General features: G+C 32.8%; 2 protein-coding genes across 3 annotated transcripts; both read left to right on the plus strand.

Annotated features, from left to right (window-relative positions):
* The first annotated feature begins 2,947 nt into the window (after window positions 1-2,947).
* LOC122586813 (vacuolar-processing enzyme-like) lies at window positions 2,948-6,418 on the plus strand. Its single transcript, XM_043758804.1, has 5 exons — window positions 2,948-3,164; window positions 4,581-4,872; window positions 5,204-5,404; window positions 5,750-5,903; window positions 6,208-6,418. Exons 2-5 carry the CDS (start codon window positions 4,600-4,602, stop codon window positions 6,234-6,236), a joined length of 657 nt encoding a protein of 218 aa, XP_043614739.1. The 5' UTR covers window positions 2,948-3,164; window positions 4,581-4,599; the 3' UTR covers window positions 6,237-6,418.
* A 3,176-nt stretch (window positions 6,419-9,594) lies between these two features.
* Window positions 9,595-18,448, plus strand: LOC122586812 (probable RNA-dependent RNA polymerase 1). 2 transcript variants are annotated; one of them, XM_043758803.1, is made up of 6 exons: window positions 9,595-9,701; window positions 10,647-11,053; window positions 12,342-12,875; window positions 13,684-15,530; window positions 15,702-15,852; window positions 17,215-18,448. In XM_043758803.1, the coding sequence occupies exons 3-6, from the start codon at window positions 12,360-12,362 to the stop codon at window positions 17,992-17,994; spliced, it is 3,294 nt and encodes a 1,097-aa protein (XP_043614738.1). In that variant the 5' UTR covers window positions 9,595-9,701; window positions 10,647-11,053; window positions 12,342-12,359; the 3' UTR covers window positions 17,995-18,448. The 2 variants fall into 2 exon arrangements, with proteins under 2 accessions (XP_043614738.1, XP_043614737.1); XM_043758802.1 differs by lacking the exon at window positions 10,647-11,053.
* The last annotated feature ends 232 nt before the right edge of the window (window positions 18,449-18,680 follow it).

The raw sequence follows: 18,680 nt of genomic DNA on the forward strand, positions 1-18,680 counted from the left end.
TTTTTTTTGAAAACCGGGAAAAGCTTATTTTCCTATTTTCCTATATTTTTGTGTATTTAGATTTTTTTCTCTTTATTCTGAAAAGGGAATATTATATTTATGAAAAATGATTAATTTCTCTAACACATATTCCTAATAATCCTTTTAATGTCTTAATGTCAAGTGTAATTTACTAACTTTTTTTTCTATGATTTCATCTTTTAATTGCATCATTTTTTTATTATTTTTTAACGTTATTCTATCTTACTTTTATTCCTAAATTATATGTATGTATGGAAATCAGGACTCTCGAAAATTCTTATTAATACACCTCACAAATGTGGGAAGTGAGACTCGAACCCAGTTGAAACCTTTCAAGGTCAAAGATCTTACCAATAGGTCATTAACATTTATCATGATCTTTCTATTAAGAGGATGAATTAGAACTTAAAAGAATTGATCACATTTATATAGACAAACAAACGTATGATATTTTACACTTTAGACAAGCTTTTCAATATCCATGGAGAAGGTACAAATCAAAAGGATTATTCAATAGCCAATAAAAAAAACTACACTTGGTCACTCCCTAATGATGTTAGCCCTCCCACCCATCCCCATCTTCTGTATTCATTTGTCTTCCATTATCAGTGTTGACATGTCTCTAACACAAAAAAATAACTGCAACATTTGAAATTGCTTGAAGTTTCATACTCAGTATCATTTTGAAGTTTATGCGTTTACTACAGAATCTAAAGATTCGTCATCTACTTCAACTTTATATTCTAATGAAACAAGTGGATTCCTCAGAAGGTAGAAGCTATCTTCGAATTGAGATTGCTGAAGAACAAAATACCTACAATAGTAAAACAATTCATTCAAACTGGTCATCTAAAAATCAATCATCAAACCAAGTATCAACCCATACACTTTAATACGTAACATTAAATGCCAACCTATCTATATCTATACTTCTTCTTCTTCTATCTATATTATCAAAAGAATAACAATCTCTCTTTTTTAAGTGTTAAAAATGTAACCATGCGAATGTACGAAATTGTCCCCCCCCTTTTTTTTTTCCTTTCAATTCAAATCTATACTTATTTATTTTTATCATTACCTATATTAAAATTAAAAAGAACTGACCCATTTTATTTTGAAAAATTAGATATTTTTTCTCCAAAAAATACCCTTAATATTCAAACTTCTCAAACTTATACAATTTTTATTTTCAGTAATCACGATATCAAACACATTGTCGATGGTATCTGCTGCAACGCGCGAGTGCTATGCTAGTATTTATGAATAAACAATATATAAGTCATTTGATGCATTATTTCAATGCTCATTACTTTCTTTTGAGATTCCATTCCACGATGTATTTTCAAAAATAAAAACCAAAATCTAAGTATATGCCCCAAACCAATCCAATAGAAAATAGTTTCATTCGATTAGACCTAAATACCCCGCCAAAACTAAATTACCCAAATCTAACTGGATTAGGTGTTTTCAGATTAAACCAGATTATAAACACCCTCAATTGCAGGACATGTCAAATGAGTTTGGTTGGTTTTGGTCAATAAGGTCAAATGAGTTGTTTTTGGATCAAGTTTACAAGTCAAATGGATTGGTTTTTGGGTCATATGTGTCAATATTATTTGTAGCTATATTAACTTTTTGGATCAATCTGACAACCCAAAAACCAACTTGAGCCCGACCTAACATGTTATTTTATTTTATTATTTTTCTTTTTTTGTAACTTTATATTAATTTTATCATGCTAGTAAACTTCCAAATATATATAGTGAAATTTTATGATTATAAAATGGTGTAAACACGGGTAAAAATATAAAAATATGAATAATCTAAGACCTATAAATATATTAAAGAACAAAATTGTTAAATTATAAAATAATTTTATTTTACAATACACCTTGAAATTTGACGTATAATTCTTGCAATTGTATTTTACATATTATTTTTTTTTATGAGTATGGTTAACTAAAATGTGAAGTGAAAAAATCAGTGTTTCGGTCTTTGTTGATGAGATTTTTTCTTAGGAGTGTCTAATATACTGTTAACAGCAGGAGTTACATGCCGTCTATTCTCACATACATGGGTTGAGTTTTTTTTTCTAACATGTATGAAATACTGGGGCTGAGTTTTTTATACCTTTAACAACATTTAAAATTTTCCTTTTTTTTCTTATTTCTCGAGATACAATAATTAATTGACACAAGTTTTTATATATACTCTCTATTAAAAATTATCCACTCTGGTTGAAAGTTTACAAGATTTGGGGCATGCGATTTTACGTTTTTACCCTTCCACACCCCTTTAGTCTTCCCTCTCCCAATAATAGGGAAATATTCATTTGCAACCTAAATTTTTTTTGTGAAAATTAGAAAACTGTCCAATACACATTGTGATTTGAATATAACACAATGTGTTTTTATTGTGTAATCTAAAAACATAATGTGTATTTTTAAATCATAGTGTATTTTAAATAATGTGTGAAAATCAGAAAATTATTCAAACACACTGTGATATAAACTTAACACAATGTGTTTTCTAAAAAAGTTTAAAAACACATTGTGTTATATTCAAATCACAATGTATTTTGGATAGTTTTCTAGTTTTCAAAAAAAAAATAGTTTTCTAATGAAAGTTCACCCAATTAACAATAAACTATATTATAAAAAGAAAAGTCCTAATGTTGAAAGTTAAATGTGAAAATGTCTAAAATAGCCTTAGTGATATATTTCACTATTAGTCCATATTCTTTTAAAATATCTCAATTAACTATTTACATCAATTACTTTACATCAATTATTTAACCACTTGTCATCGCATTTACTACCAAAAGTCATCACCCACCACGACACCGTCACCGTCCCGCATAGCACCGGTACCGTGCTATAATAGTCAATTTTTAAAAAAAGTTTTAACAGTTTGAGAAAAGATTTAGTTTGATGGTTTTGTTTAATATATGTAACTCAATCCTTTTCCGGTTGGATCGCATTGCACATTTCACCGATTTGCGAACTCTTTTTGGCGATTTACTGCACATTTCACCTTCAAAAATTTAAATCGCTCTGTAAATCCTAAAATTACCCATCCCTTTTTGGCGATTTTCTTCTTGCTGCTTCAGTTCCTCGTCGCCACGTTTTGCATCCGAAATTCAGGTACTGTTGAAAACCCTATAATATACATATAAATAATGTATCTATATCTATAATTTTGTAATTAATAGATAACCATGTAATGATTCTCTGAATAGATGTGTTTTGGCTAAACCCCTAAATATTTCAATTTATTTATTCATTTAATTAATTTGTTTTTTGTACTAATATCAACTTAGTGACATTTTTTTTAACCAAAAAAAAATAAATTAATATGTACTAACAGCTGCGCAAATTTAGGTTACTTCTATAGACCTGAATTATTTTTTTAAATTAGGTTACTTCTATCAACCTTAGGGCTGTCGCTAACAACATATTACATGCTTAAAAACTTGTGCATTATATATTAAAAACTGCCCCCTGATTTTTTTAACAGCAAGGTACAAATTTTAATACACCCAATTAGTTTTTACTGACAACCCTTAGGGCTGTCACTAACAAAACCCTTTATTTTATATTCAGCTTTTAGTTTAACAATAAGAAACAATATACTCGGTAACTTATTTGGTCAATCTAGCTGTATTGCCGTCAACCGAGAGTTTGTTTGCCGTTCAAAATAAAAAAAATTAATCTCGATACGTTGACCTACTTTACTAGTTTTGTTTGCCGTTCAAAAATGACTTTTTGAAAGTTTTGTTTTGTAAAAGATATACAACCTGGCCCTACTTTACTAGTTTCACTGGAGCTGGATATCACAGTGACCGAAGTTATGTTGCTACTTGCTAATGAGAGCTTAAATATTACTTTTTTGTAATTTTATTAACCTAAACAATGAAAACCGGATGTTTTGTTTTTGATAAATATGGCCTCTTTTTTTAGTCATCCAGGTGTTTCAGATGATTTATTTATTCATGGAAAACCTGAAAAGAAAAATACGTGTTCAACTAGGTCGTTTCCTGAAATTCACTTTTCCAATTTATAACGACACTTTTGAAAACTTTCTTTCCCAGTTTTCAACCAGTTTCTTTCTGGAATGAAAAACTCCTTGAGTTTCTCAACTTTAAACTGAAGAAATCTGAACATGTAAATGGAAAGCCCCTTATATTTCTACAGTCAAAAATCAAAACATTTGGATTGTTTTCTAGATAAAAGAAACACAATTATCTTCTAGAAATATTAAGAAGAAAAAGTAGAGAAGTTTTTCATTCGCTAAACAGATCCTTTGTAACATGTCGTGTAAAGTTATACTATCTTGTTTTGAACTTTGTTAACTAAAGAAACCTGGTTAATGTTGAGAAGTTGTTTCCATGTAACATATAATCTTAGTTAAGTCTCGTCCCTAATGCTTAAATGCTATATGAGCCAATGGGATGTTGCTTATGCTTAATGGATTTAGAATTGAATCAGGAAGTGGTGTAATATCTGATTTTATTCTTAAATATGCATTAGATGGTTACGTTTTACTTTTTGGTTATCTAGTACTCTGTTTACGGCGTCAATGGCGGGCTCTCGTCTTAAATACATGCTTCTTGTACTGGTGACGGTGGTAGTTATACATGTTGGAATAGCGGGAATAAGTGGATTTGCTAGTTACCAGGGGAGATCTGAGGCAGTGTTCCAGTCAAGTGTGGATATTAAAGAAACCGTAGATGTTCAGATAAAAAATGACACTGGATGGGAAAAGCTAGAAGTCATCGTTGACCGGATACGCTCTGATAGGATGCGTGGTATAAAACAGAAGGATGATAATATTTTCCACTTGTGGAAACGCGTAAGTATTTATGATCAATTTGCTGTTTTATAGATTAAAAAGGTGAGACGAAAAGTGGGTAATGTACTTGCATGAACCTTTCGATACATGCAACCTCTTTTTTACAGTTAACTGTTGCCATTTTCTACAGTAAGAATGCAATGTGGTCATACGGTAACAGAATGGTAATCATGTTGCAATATTTCATTACAAACAAATTGACAAGGAATGGCAAGTACAACACAAAAAAAGTAGTATTATGTACGAGATAGATCAGTAAAAATGGATGCATATGTTAGGTATTTGCGTACTTTGCCGTCTATCTTGACACACGCTGTACTTTTATCTGCAGTACAAGAGGTCATCAAGATCGAAACCTGCTGAAATTGTCAAAGAAATAGAAGAGGCGGTGAGATATATGACAAATGTGGATAGTAGCATAAACACAATTGGATTGCTTCTTTTTGGACCACAAAAGGGTCGTTCTATCCTTCATTCAGTTAGAGATCCTAGGGTACCTGTAGTGGATGACTGGAAATGTTTGAGATCTGTGGTACGTTTTACATTAACCGACATATATTCACTTCCTCTCAAATTATTGTCCACAAGGAAAGAACACGATTTTCAAGAACATGCAATCATTTCAGAGTGTTGAATTAGCCGAATATTAAACACTCATTATAAAGAAACGATAATCAATATACTTTTGTCATGGGGGTGATTATGCGTAGAATGAGAAACTAATTATACTTGTAGGTCTTGCAAGTGGACAATTATTTTGGAGACATAAAATAGAAAGGTGGACATTTGCTTTGGGATGAGTTATGTGTTAATAACTATGTAATTTTCCATTTATGTATGTGATTTTTTTACTTATATATGATTGGTTTGGTTGAAGGTTTACTGGTTTGAGAAGCATTGTTATTTGCTAACCGAATATGGCATGGATCACATTCTAGCTTTGGCAAGCATCTGCAATTACATGCATAATGGGGCAGCAATCGAGGAAGCGTTTATTGTTACATGTAACGTAAAGAACATTAAACCACATGGTAACTCCGCGACTATTTTATTTCATACTGTGGTCTTATAATATTACATCATTTGTGCACTTATAGTATCACTTATATTTCATAATCAAATTTTCTGAGATAACATGCTGGAAAATGAAACTTGATTCTCTTATTTTGTCATTTTTGAAGAATTATAAAGTACTTATGCTTAGGTTATGGATATTATTAGATGTGGGATTTTTCATCATGTCATCATTAAATCATGTGGTTTCTGTAATTGCATCATATCAACTTTCTTGTGCTTTGATTTTAAGTAATTGTTCTCTGTTTCTTTTTTTTGCAGGCATGAAAAATCGAAGTCTAGAAGAATGAAATTTGAGATGGTCATCTAATATTTGTATAAAGTTAGTCTAGGTTTTCAAGATTTGAATAAGATTTTTTGAAATGCTAAAACAAATTGTTAGGAATCTTTTTCTAAAACAATGTCCTAATACCCTAGGTTCTCAGATACGTGTACATAAAGTCTTATTTTCTTTAAGACTATATTGAAATAATGATTCTTGATTATGATTAACAAATCTAATGTATCTTACTATCTTACATTCTTACTATACCACTAGTAGTCTAGTACTATACTACTAAAACAGGAGTAGTGATAACATGAGAAAAGCTTAGGTGTGAGTCATATAAGATGACAAACAATGTTTCACATTATGTCATGATCTACTACCAAAATTCTAATTAATTAGTATCAAATACTACTAGGAAGAAGGTGTTTGTGATTGAGTTTTAAAGCAATTATTTGATAATTGTGTTTCTGAAAACTTCAATAGATCCGGTTTACTTCATTTAAGATACCTATCATATCTGTAATATAATCATCACATACAATAAGTAGTTTGAATAGTTCATCATGGTAAATAACACTGGTAATGAGAATGAGATCCTAGGCCAAACAATGTCATACAAATATCAACTTAGTGAGTTACATACCTCCTATCATTCTCTTTATTTTTAGTTATATTACATTATAAAATATTTATTCTCATTTTTTTTCAACTAAAAACTTGGTAATCCAACAATGCCCTTCCTTTTATTTATTAATTTAAAAATTTTCATTTAAAATATCTATAATACCTACTTCAAAAATCTCCATTTTTCTTGTAAAAAAACAATACTCATAATACCATTAATGAAATTAATTTATAACATTTATTCTTACATTAAAAATAATTATATTATCCTTTTTACATTAATAACTTATCTTACTCACCGCAACTACCATCACTAGTCGCCATTACCATCACCACCTGTCCATCACCCGCCACATAGCACAGATAATACTATTATTAACTAAAAATAATATCTAAAATTGTTCGAAAGATCACTTTAATTAATAAAGAAAAAAGATTCCAAACCAACCTTCTCATCACATTCCTTCAAAAGCTAACAAACAAATGAATCACCCACAAATTTCATCCATTGGATTGGATTTTGGATTCCTTATCAACCAATAAATCAATACTACTTGCTTCCCAAGCAAATTTTTGGACGTCACCCTCGTGACTTTTATGTCTCCCACTCCCACTACCTCTTAATAATTGACTTGCCATTGACGATCAAACACATGCACCCTCACTCGCCCGCTCATTCATTCACTCACTCACTTCATCACTATATATGTACATTAAGTTTGCTATTCACATCAAAAGTTTTTATATAGGTTATAATGTTTCGTGAAAGCCTTCAATACAACCGATTTACTTCATTTTGAATACCTATCATCTATGTAACATAATCTATTCACTTAGAGCAAACACTCACTAAGTAGTTTTATTATCTCATCATGGTGAATAAAACTAGCAATAACAGTTTATCAGAATGAGAATACAACAATTAATGTCATATAAATATCAAGTTAGTGAGTTACATAGTTATGATCATTGTTTTTAAGTTTTTTATTCAACTAAGAAGTTAATAACCTAACGATATTCTTCCTTTTTAATATTCTTTATTTAGAAAATCTAAAATTAAAATACTTATAATAAGGATACCCATCGACTCACCCCGTATGAGCCATATGATGCCGGTAAAATATCTTCGTCCTAATCTTCACATGATATGGGCACCCCGAAAGATCGAACCCGAGTATTTAAACTTCACATGTGGTTCTAGGCTTCATTGGTAACGGGTACCTTAACGAAATTATTTTTTGTGCCAAGCGAAGATCGAACTTGAGACCTTAAGGTCATCAAGTGTTTTTCTTACCACTATAATAACTCCTTTTTGGTTAAAATACTTATAATACCTACTTAATAAATCTCTATTTTTTTCCTATAAAAAATAACAATACTTATAATACCGTTATTTAAATTAATTTGTAATATATATTCTTAACTCATAAAATAATTATACTACATTCTTTACATCAATAACATACTCTATTCGTCACTGCTACCATCATCAATCGCCCCACCACCTGTCGACACTACCACCAACCGTTGTAGCTGCCCTCTAGTTCTATTATTACGATACTTAATCATGCCTTTTACATTAAATAATTAATATTAATAATAACAATAAATGATTAAAAACATATGAAAAATCTATTATATAAATAAAACAAGATTGATATGACATCATTATTTTTTAAATAATGCTTAGTTGTCATTATTTGATTTATTTCCATCAATTATATATTTTTTATTTTCTATATTTATGACATCATCCTATAAAAAATATAAATCATTTTTTAATTGATTTATGATTTATTTCTTTTTAGCCGAAGTACAATGTAAGTTAAAATGTAATTATCTAATTTATTTATTTTTCTTTAAATGACTATATGTCAATTTTCAAAAATAGTATCACCATCTCTTTTCGTCTTAATATAATCAATCAGCCCGTGTATATTAAATAAAAAAACAATTGTTATAAAATCATCATTTTATAAAAATAGCTTAATTGTCATCTCTTAATTCTTTTTATGTTAAGTTTTTTTTTTGTTTAATTTTCTTTTGATATTATAAGCACTTTCCTTCTTTAAGTTTATTTAATTTTATTTTTGTTAATTATGATGTCCTTTTCTATCTAAAAAGATAAGTTTTTATTTTTTTTTTGTAAACTCTAATATTTTATGCATGATCTTTTAAATTTCCATCTAAATAGTTTTATCATAATAAAATTTTAAATTATCCACATAATATGCGGGTTAATAAACTAATTATCTACATTCGAAATATAAGATATACTATTTCTTGATTATGAGTATTGTTGAACTATCTCATAGTTCTTAGACATCGACGTAAATTTATATTATAAAACTTTTATTAATAAGCCCGGGTTGAAACCGGGCTAATTGACTAGTAACTTTAATAAAAAAAAATTCCAAACCAACGAGATCATTACATTTCTTCAAAAGCTAACAAACAAATGAATCAGCTATTCCCAAAAAAAAAAACAAAAGAAAAAAACAAAAACAAATGAATCACCACAAATTTATTGGATTCGTGATCAACCAATAACTGTATAATACTTGCTTCCCAAGCAAATTTTTGGACGTCACCCTCATGACTTTTATGTCTCCCACAGTCCCACTCCACTACTTCTTAATAATTGACTTGCCATTGACGATCAAACTCACCCTCACTCGCTCGCTCACTCACTCACTCACTTCATCACTATATATACATACCACATGTATATATTTACACACACACACAATATCTCTATATATATCCTTAACTATATACATATAAAAACTACGTGAAGCAGTACACCAATTAAGATCATCATCATCGACGCACTTCAATTCCTTCATCTTTTACCTACCTGCAGGTGATTCTATTTTTCATTAAGTATTTATTTTCACCCTCATTGATTATGTGATTTATTATTATTATTATTGTTTACTGAAATGGAATTGGGGTGAGTTTAACTGAATCTTCGGGATTTATAAGTTTGCCTCTGGAGACAGAGGTCATGGGTTCGATTCTCACCCCATGCAAAGGTTGGAGGGCCTTTTCTACCATTTAGAGTAGAGGTAAGGTCTGCCTACATCTTTAACCTTCCCCATACACCGTCGAAGTATTGGGGCTCAAAACTCGCGGAAGACGGCACTGAGCAGTTACTTTTTTATGTTTGTATATAGTTGGATACACTGGTAAATTGGCTACATATGAGGGAGGTAACAAACTTTTGGTTAGTTACGTTATCTTAATCGGGTCCGCGTTAGGGAGACCCTTCCCATCCTACCCGTACTCAATGGGAGGAAAAATTCCCTAGTAATCCGTCCAAAGACACGACGATTAATAGGGGTAAACTATGTCCTCTCATACTCGAACCTGAGTATACCGAAGTCCAATACCTCATAGGAGGACTACCTATGTTCTCAAACCGTTGGACTATATTTGAAATACGAACCGGTGACCTAAAAGTCACAGGCTCAGATACCAACCATTGGACTATATTTGAAATACGAAAGGCTATAGTTGGGAAGGGATTTCCTCAAGTTATAAATAACTTGATGGGTCAAGTTAAAGCAATCTTGTCTCTTGATTTGTTAAGATAAAAATATCTTTTGATCTTGAACCCTGATTTTAAATCAAGGGTTAAGAATCAAGATTATTTTTTGATCTTAACCCTTGATTTTAAATCAAGGGTTAAGATTTACCCAATTTGACTAGTCAAGTTGGATAACTTGAGGGGATCTTCTTCCGGCTATAGTTAGCTAATTGATCTTTTATGTAATTAACATATGAATGTTGGTTTTTTTATGAACAGAGAGTTAGTAGTAAGCATTCGAACCGCTCCTCTTTTTTTTTTCTCAAATTACAACTTTGAATTACTCAAAATACCCTTCTTCTTTATTCACTAATTTAAACATCTTTATCTAAAATACCTATAATACCCTTAATGAAATAATTTATAAGAAAAATTCATCAACCCTTAAATTAACTATACCTTTAATATCAATTAATTTAACATTCACCATCATTGTCGTCCCCACCGCCGACCCCACCACCGGTTACCGCCACCGCTTCCAACACCGCCACTGCCGCCACCCGTAGCCACCACAACACACCGCCGTTACCACCATCGTACCACATTGTGCGAGCTCACAGTTTATACATACGCTTGGAAAAAGTAGAGGGGTCAATGAGCTCTTTGAAATGGAGTATGTAATTAAGGTACGTAGTAGTCTATGATTTAATGTAATTGGGATTGGATCTTACGGGTCAGACCAAGACACAACTATATATTGCTTTCGTTTTCAAATGGGTTTTGATTAGTTTTTGCTATATTTTATGATTATTTATTTATTTTTATTTTATATGGATGCTATCACGTCAGCAAAAGTACCATATGATGGATACACAAGCAATACTTGAATGTTGGATGCACACACTTGAAATGTTAAGTTCAATATATGCAACAGATTTGTACATTTTCAAACACTTTATCCTAATTCTAGTATACATATCGTTACATTTTTAGCAATTGGGATAAAAGGATGGGAGTGTAACCAACTATGACCAAAAGGCTATGTAATGTACCCATCTACTCGACTTGCTATCTAGTGTAACCAACTTTGTTTTTTGGGTTATGCAATGTAAGCAACCTGCTACTCCATCCGGTTATATGATTTGTATCTATATCATCATCATCCTTACTAAAATCGCCGGAAAAATTAAAATCGCGATAACTTTGTTGTTTCTTCGAATTAAGACTTGAAACTACCACCAATGGACTCAAAATTTGATCCCGCACAAACCCTGACCAAAATTTTTCGAATCAAACACTCGCCGGAAAAAATGGTAATTTGCCGGAAAAATTAAAATCGCAATAACTTTGTTGTTTCTTCGAATTAAGACTTGAAACTACCACCAATCGACTCAAAATTTGATCCCGCACAAACCCTGACCAAAAGTTTTCGAATCCAACACTCGCCGGAAAAAATGATGATTCGCCGGAAAAAATGGTGTTTTGTTCTATAGTATTTTGCTTGTTTAGGGGGTTTTCTCCTGGGAACAATTGATGGATGATCCATATTCGTTGGATAAGTCAGGGACGGAGTACAATTAGGTAGTATAGCAAAATTAAAACTAGTCTTTGAACTTGCTATTACATAGTCATGCTCATATTCTTCCAGAAGAGTTGTTTACTTGCTTTAGGTGACATTTTTTTTAATAAAAAAGAAATAAAATTTAAAGTGGTAACCGGTAACTTGATGACTAACCGGTTGCTTACATTGCATAACCCAAAAAACATAGTTGGTTACACTAGATAGCAAGTCGAGTAGATGGGTAAATTGCATAGCCTTTTGGTCATAGTTGGTAACATTCCCATGCCTTTATCCCTTAGCAATTTGGTGCTTGGTTTTTTAGGATATTTTAGATTGTTCAGAATCATGTTATACGGACCTGACACCAATTGTAGTCATTATAACTGATTGTATGCTGTATATTGACCTTGCAGTAGGAGAAGCCTTGTTTGATGGGTAAGTCAGTCAATGTGTTTGGATTCCGCAATTTAGATCCTGCAGAGGATATCAAGACCGCTCTGGAGGGCTATACTGGTATAGGGACTATTCATGCTCTTGAGGTTAGAAAATCAAAAGGCGGGCCAAGAGTGTATGCAAAAGTCCAGTTTACAACCAGGGAAAGAGTTGACTACATTTTAGACTTGGCTAATGAGAAGCGTTTGTGGTATGACGGTTCCTATTTGTTCGCTTGGGAAATCGACCATGACATTGAAAGAAGGCCTAAGGAATTTGCATTTGACATGGAAGATTCAACTCTTCGTTTTGGTTGCCAGATTTCAAATGACACTTTGTCGGTGCTCTGTGAAATGAAGAACACATCAGTAAAGTTTGGATTTGGATTAAGAAATCTGTACTTTATTATACCGTACTCTACTACTTCTTACAAGCTGCAGCTCCGTTATGAGAATATTTGGCAAGTTCAGCTACATCGTTCACGGGGACTTTCTGCAAGTTATCTTGTTATTCAGGTTAGCGTGATTAAGCTTTTAAACAAACCTTGCATGTTTGCATTGGTGAGCTAGTTATTATGATCCAATTAATGTTCAGTTTGGACACAACATCAATTTATACAAGTGAACAGTATCAAAATCAATAATTTGTTAATCAAGAATCATACTTGGTGACTGTTTTTTCATCCTTAGATCAGGAAATAAGATATAACACTTTTATGCCCTGCAAAGGTATGAAGCCCGTTTGAAGTTAATAGCGTTTAGTTCTTGGTACTTTGATGTTTTACAGTTCCTTTATCCATAGTTTAAATTTTATTACATTGAGAGTACATAAAAGCTTATTTTGTTTAAGACTATATTGAAATAATTATTCTTGATTAGCAAACTTAATGTATAAGCTTCTATAGGCTGGTTGCGTATTTGTATTGATTAGATATGGATTTAGTCAATGAATTATCACATAGAGCAACATATAGGTGATATGGTTACCCTTAATGTCTTAATATACCGAACCATCAATTTTGTATCCTTTGGTCTCTCCTTTGATGTTTCATGAAAACTTTCAGTACATCTGATTTTCTCAATTCTAGATGCCTCTCATCTCTGTAACATAATCTATTCACATACAGTAATTAGTTTAAATAGCTCATCATGGTAAATAAATAAAACTGGTAATAAATGTAGGCCAAGCAATGTCATATAGATGTCAAGTTAGTGAGTTACATACTTATGATCAGTTTAATACTTGTCTCATATGGATGCATATCTCAAATTATTATTTTTTTCTTCTTCTCAATGACTAAATCAACCTGTAATATATTTGTAGTTATATGGTGCTCCTAGAGTTTATCAGAAAGCTGAAGACAATTGTCTGAAGTTTTATAAGGATCTTCCAAATGATCAGTGGGTTAGAGCAACCGACTTTACCCCATCTTCCTCCATTGGACAATCATCTCATTTATGTTTGGAAATTCCACATGATACAGACCTTCCGAATCTTGCTGATTACTTTCCATATTATTCAGAAAGTAAACGGCCATTCAGATTGGTGACTGGTCATAGCTTTTCTCGAAATCTGGAGTTAGTTCCAATAGTGGGTCCCACCCGAGGTACTTATCTTCCATATGATATTGTATTCAAGATTTGTTCCTTGGTTCAGCATGGTTGTATACCGGGACCCGTACTTGATGCTCGTTTCTTTGAGTTATTGGATCCTCAAAGAAGAGACATCGTGTCCATTGAATATGTTTTGGAGAAGCTATATTTTCTAAAAGATTGTTGTTACGATCCAGTAAGGTGGATAACCGAGGAATACAGAAAACAGAACAAGCCAAGATCCCCTGCTATCACATTGGATGCTGGTCTTGTATATGTGAGGCGAGCTCAAATTACACCATCAAAGGTATACTTCTGTGGACCAGAGGTCAACGTCTCCAATCGGGTTTTACGCCATTTTGCTGGATATATAGATAATTTCCTTCGTGTATCATTTCTCGACGAGGAATTGGAGAAACTTTATTCAATGGATTTATCCCCACGTGTAATTAGCAAAAGTGGGGAAAGCAAAACCGCCATTTATAGGAGGATTTTGTCAGTCCTCAAGAATGGCATAGTTATTGGTGATAAAAAGTTTGAATTTCTTGCTTTTTCATCAAGTCAGTTAAGAGATAATTCTGCTTGGATGTTTGCTTCAAATGGCAGCCTTGATGCTGCCACTATCAGGGATTGGATGGGTGACTTTAGTAGTATTAAAAATGTTGCTAAGTATGCTGCTAGACTTGGTCAATCTTTTAGTTCATCAAAGGAAAGTCTAAGTGTTGCACGCCATGAAATTGAAAGGATTCCGGATATAGAAGTTGTATCATCCGGTAATACATTAGTTTTTTCTGATGGAATCGGGAAAATATCTGCTGAATTTGCTAAAAGGGTTTCCATTAAATGTGGCTACGATGTTGTTCCATCTGCCTTCCAAATTCGTTATGGTGGGTACAAAGGTGTTGTGGCAGTAGATCCAACCTCATCATTTAAATTATCATTAAGAAAGAGCATGTGGAAGTTTGAATCGTATAACACAAAGTTGGATATTCTTAAAATTAGCAAGTATCAGCCTTGCTATACGAATCGCCAGGTCATCACGCTTCTTTCTACCCTCGGGGTTCCAGATCATGTCTTTCAAGGAAAGCAAAAACAAGCAGTAGACCTTTTAGATGCCATCTTATGGGAGCCACTGAAGGCACAAGAGGCATTAGACTTAATGTCACCTGGAGAGAACACCAACATTTTGAAGGAAATGCTTTTGTGTGGTTATAAACCTAATGCTGAACCATTTCTCTCTATGATGCTGCAAGCTTTTCGTGCAACCAAGTTGTTTGAACTGCGTACTAAAGCAAGAATTTTTGTTCATAAAGGAAGATCAATGTTGGGATGTCTGGATGAAACCGGGACACTAGATTATGGGGAGGTTTTTGTGCAGTATTCTGGTGCAGGAAGAAGGTTGATGTGTGGTGATCATAGTGGAACAGCTTCGAACAATCGCATAATTGTTGATGGGAAAGTGGTGGTTGCAAAAAACCCTTGTTTGCATCCTGGTGATGTACGTGTCTTGAGGGCTGTTAATGTTCCAGCATTACATCATATGGTGGATTGTGTTGTCTTTCCACAAAAAGGACCAAGGTAAAATATATAGATCTCTTATTTGGTTTTGTGGTATTTCTTAGTACGTGTCCTGTTAAATTTTTTTGTTTTCCGTTTTATGGAACTTCTTGTAGTGGTATTCAATGATCATGTACTGCTTTACTTGCACTTACAGTTATTTTTTTGAACTATGTGTGAATATAACTGCAGGCCTCATCCAAACGAATGCTCAGGTAGTGATTTGGATGGCGATGATTACTTTGTTTGCTGGGATCCTGATCTTATTCCACCTAAGCAAATTAAGCCGATGGATTATGCTGCAGCACCTAGTATACAACTAGATCACGATGTTACTATCAAGGTACAGATTCTTTAACTAGATATGTCATAGTTCTCTCAACTTTTCATGCCTTTTTCCACTTTGTGTTAGGTGTCTTTCTTTCTTTACTATTCATCAAATCTCTGAATGATTGATAATCTGTAAAAGAAACCGTATGTTTCTCAAATGGACTAAATTTGGGAACATTGTCTTGATCTTGATAGTCATACTTTTTATTTGGTTGAGAAAATAGATGATGTGGTGCTTTCTTGTTGTTCTACTTGACCTTAAAGCGGGTAAAGTATTAGATGTAGATTATCTGAATCCTGCCCATTATTCTTAACTAATAAGAAACTTGGCCTGTTTACCCAAAAATCCGTTAAATTAACCACCTCTAGTGATTGCTAACGATGTTGTGTAATAACTAAGATCACAGATGACTTGTATTGAATGTTTATCTTGTAAACTAAGTTGGACGAATGTGCATTCAAATCTTTGATTCACTAGCTGTAACTATATCATATCTTTGATCTTTAACCCATAAGATTGCTGTTGTCATTAGTTTAGTCACTTTTATGCTACATTCTAGTTTTTAGGGTTATGGCATAATAGTGCAATACACTATAAACGAATGTCAATACTATGTATCCAATTATAATCGTCTTTATTGTATGTATTCAACTTTCAAACTTTTAACATTGTATATAGCCGGGTACATGTGTCATCTATATACATTGCCACGTCGAGTGCCAAGTAGTCAGTTTGCGAGCTTTTGATTGATCGGGTAGGTAGATACAATGTTCAAAATTTGAAAGTTAAATACATACAATGAACACGATTATAGTACATTCATGTATAGTTTATTACAATTTGATGTCATAAGCCCTATTTTTTAATAACGGGTAGTAGTGTCCCAAAATTTAAGAAACCATGCACCAATGTGCATTGTGTGTAACAAACTATGCACAAGTTTTTATTGTATGTGGCAGCAACAGGGTGCTAACCAGCTAACTATCTAGTCGGTAAAACGCCACAAGAATTAGACATAAAACAAGTTATAATGAATATTTTTTAAGTTGGGTACACTATATTTATATTCATGCATAGTTACTTATATGCTGGTTCTCTAAACCCAAAATTTATAGTTAAGTTTGATCTTTTGGTTATTATGAGATTCTAAAGAAGTTGAAAGGAATTGATCATCGAATTCAACGAGACCAAAGCCCAGTTGATTCATTATTATGATGACTCGTCTTGACTCTAACCATTTTCAGCCCGTTACCCAACTAAGCCATTTACCTACTCTGTTTACTTAGTTTTACTTAAGAAGATTTGGAACAGATGATGTCTTTTTCTGGTTTAATCTCTTAGAATTTTTGGTAATTCTGTTTTGTCTACTTTCAGGAGGTAGTAGAGTATTTTGGAAACTACATAGTCAACGATAATTTAGGAATCATTGCAAATGCTCACACAGTCTTTGCAGACCGTGAACCCAAAAAAGCAATGGCGGATGCTTGTGTTGACCTTGCGAAGCTCCATTCAATCGCTGTTGACTTTCCAAAAACTGGAGTCCCTGCAGAAATACCTGCACATCTTCGTGTCAATGAGTACCCGGATTTTATGGAAAAAGAACCCGATAAAACCACGTATAAATCACAAAGTGTAATTGGGAAGCTCTTTCGCGAGGTCAAAGGCGTTAAACCAACAAACAGTCCAGTCAACCCTTTTACTCTTGAGGTGGCAAGAAGAACATATGATGCTGACATGGAAGTAAGTGGCTTTATGGATTATGTTGATGAAGCGTTTGACTTCAAATCAGAATATGATTACAAAATGGGCAATTTAATGGATTATTATGGAATCGAATCAGAGGCTGAACTCTTAAGTAATAGTATTATCAAAATGTCTAGATCCTTTGATAGAAGGAATGATGCAGAAGTGGTTGGGTTAGCTGTGAAGTCATTAAGAACAGAAGCTAGGAACTGGTTTAAACGGGGCAGAGGAGATAGGGATGTCACAGATGATGATAAGCATGCCAAAGCATCAGCATGGTATCACGTCACCTATCACCCGAGTTACTGGGGTCAATATAACCAGGACATGAAACGTAATCATTTTCTGAGTTTCCCATGGTGCGTTTATCAAAAGTTAATTAAAATCAAGAAACGCAAAGCGGCCGCATAAATGATGTTGCAACTGGTAGGCTTCTATAGCAGTTCAGTGCTGCAGCGAATCTGGTATGAATACAAGCTCTTTGGACTAGGTAAAAATGTGTGTATATATAACTACGGATGTCATGTATTGTTTCTTGTTATATTGTCTCGCTGAAGTTTGGGTTTAGTGTGAAGTAAAAAAATGATAAATGCAACTAATTTGGTAGGCCTAAAAAAACATGCCTAAAAATTTGGTTATGACACATAGCGAATCAAATGTAGAAAAAAAATAAGTGGAATCCTTGTGTCATCCATTAGGCGTGCTTTTATGCTTATATTTTAGGCATATATATCATTACTCATGTATATATTGTGTATGCTTGTTTGTAATGTTTTGGTAATTAAGGTATTAATGATGTGAAGCTATGAGTACATATGTATCTTATTGTGTAACGGTTAATGTAAACATATATTTTGTTATGGAAGAAGTTACTGTCATCGATATAACAGAAATACTCCATATATCGGATCATGTGATGCCTTGAGAACCTGTTCTTTTCAGAACAACGTTTTGTTTCAAGATGATAGACTGTTGTTAACTAGTAAACGAAAGTATTAATTCACTTTATAAACTTAGTTTGTTCAGAAACAATTCTTGTAAAACAGGGCAGGCGAAAAGCAGATTCTGAGGAGATTAATTTCCCGAATACTTTGTAG

Source organism: Erigeron canadensis, chromosome 2 (genome assembly GCF_010389155.1).
Source record: "Erigeron canadensis isolate Cc75 chromosome 2, C_canadensis_v1, whole genome shotgun sequence".
Classification (NCBI taxonomy): Eukaryota; Viridiplantae; Streptophyta; class Magnoliopsida; order Asterales; family Asteraceae; genus Erigeron; species Erigeron canadensis.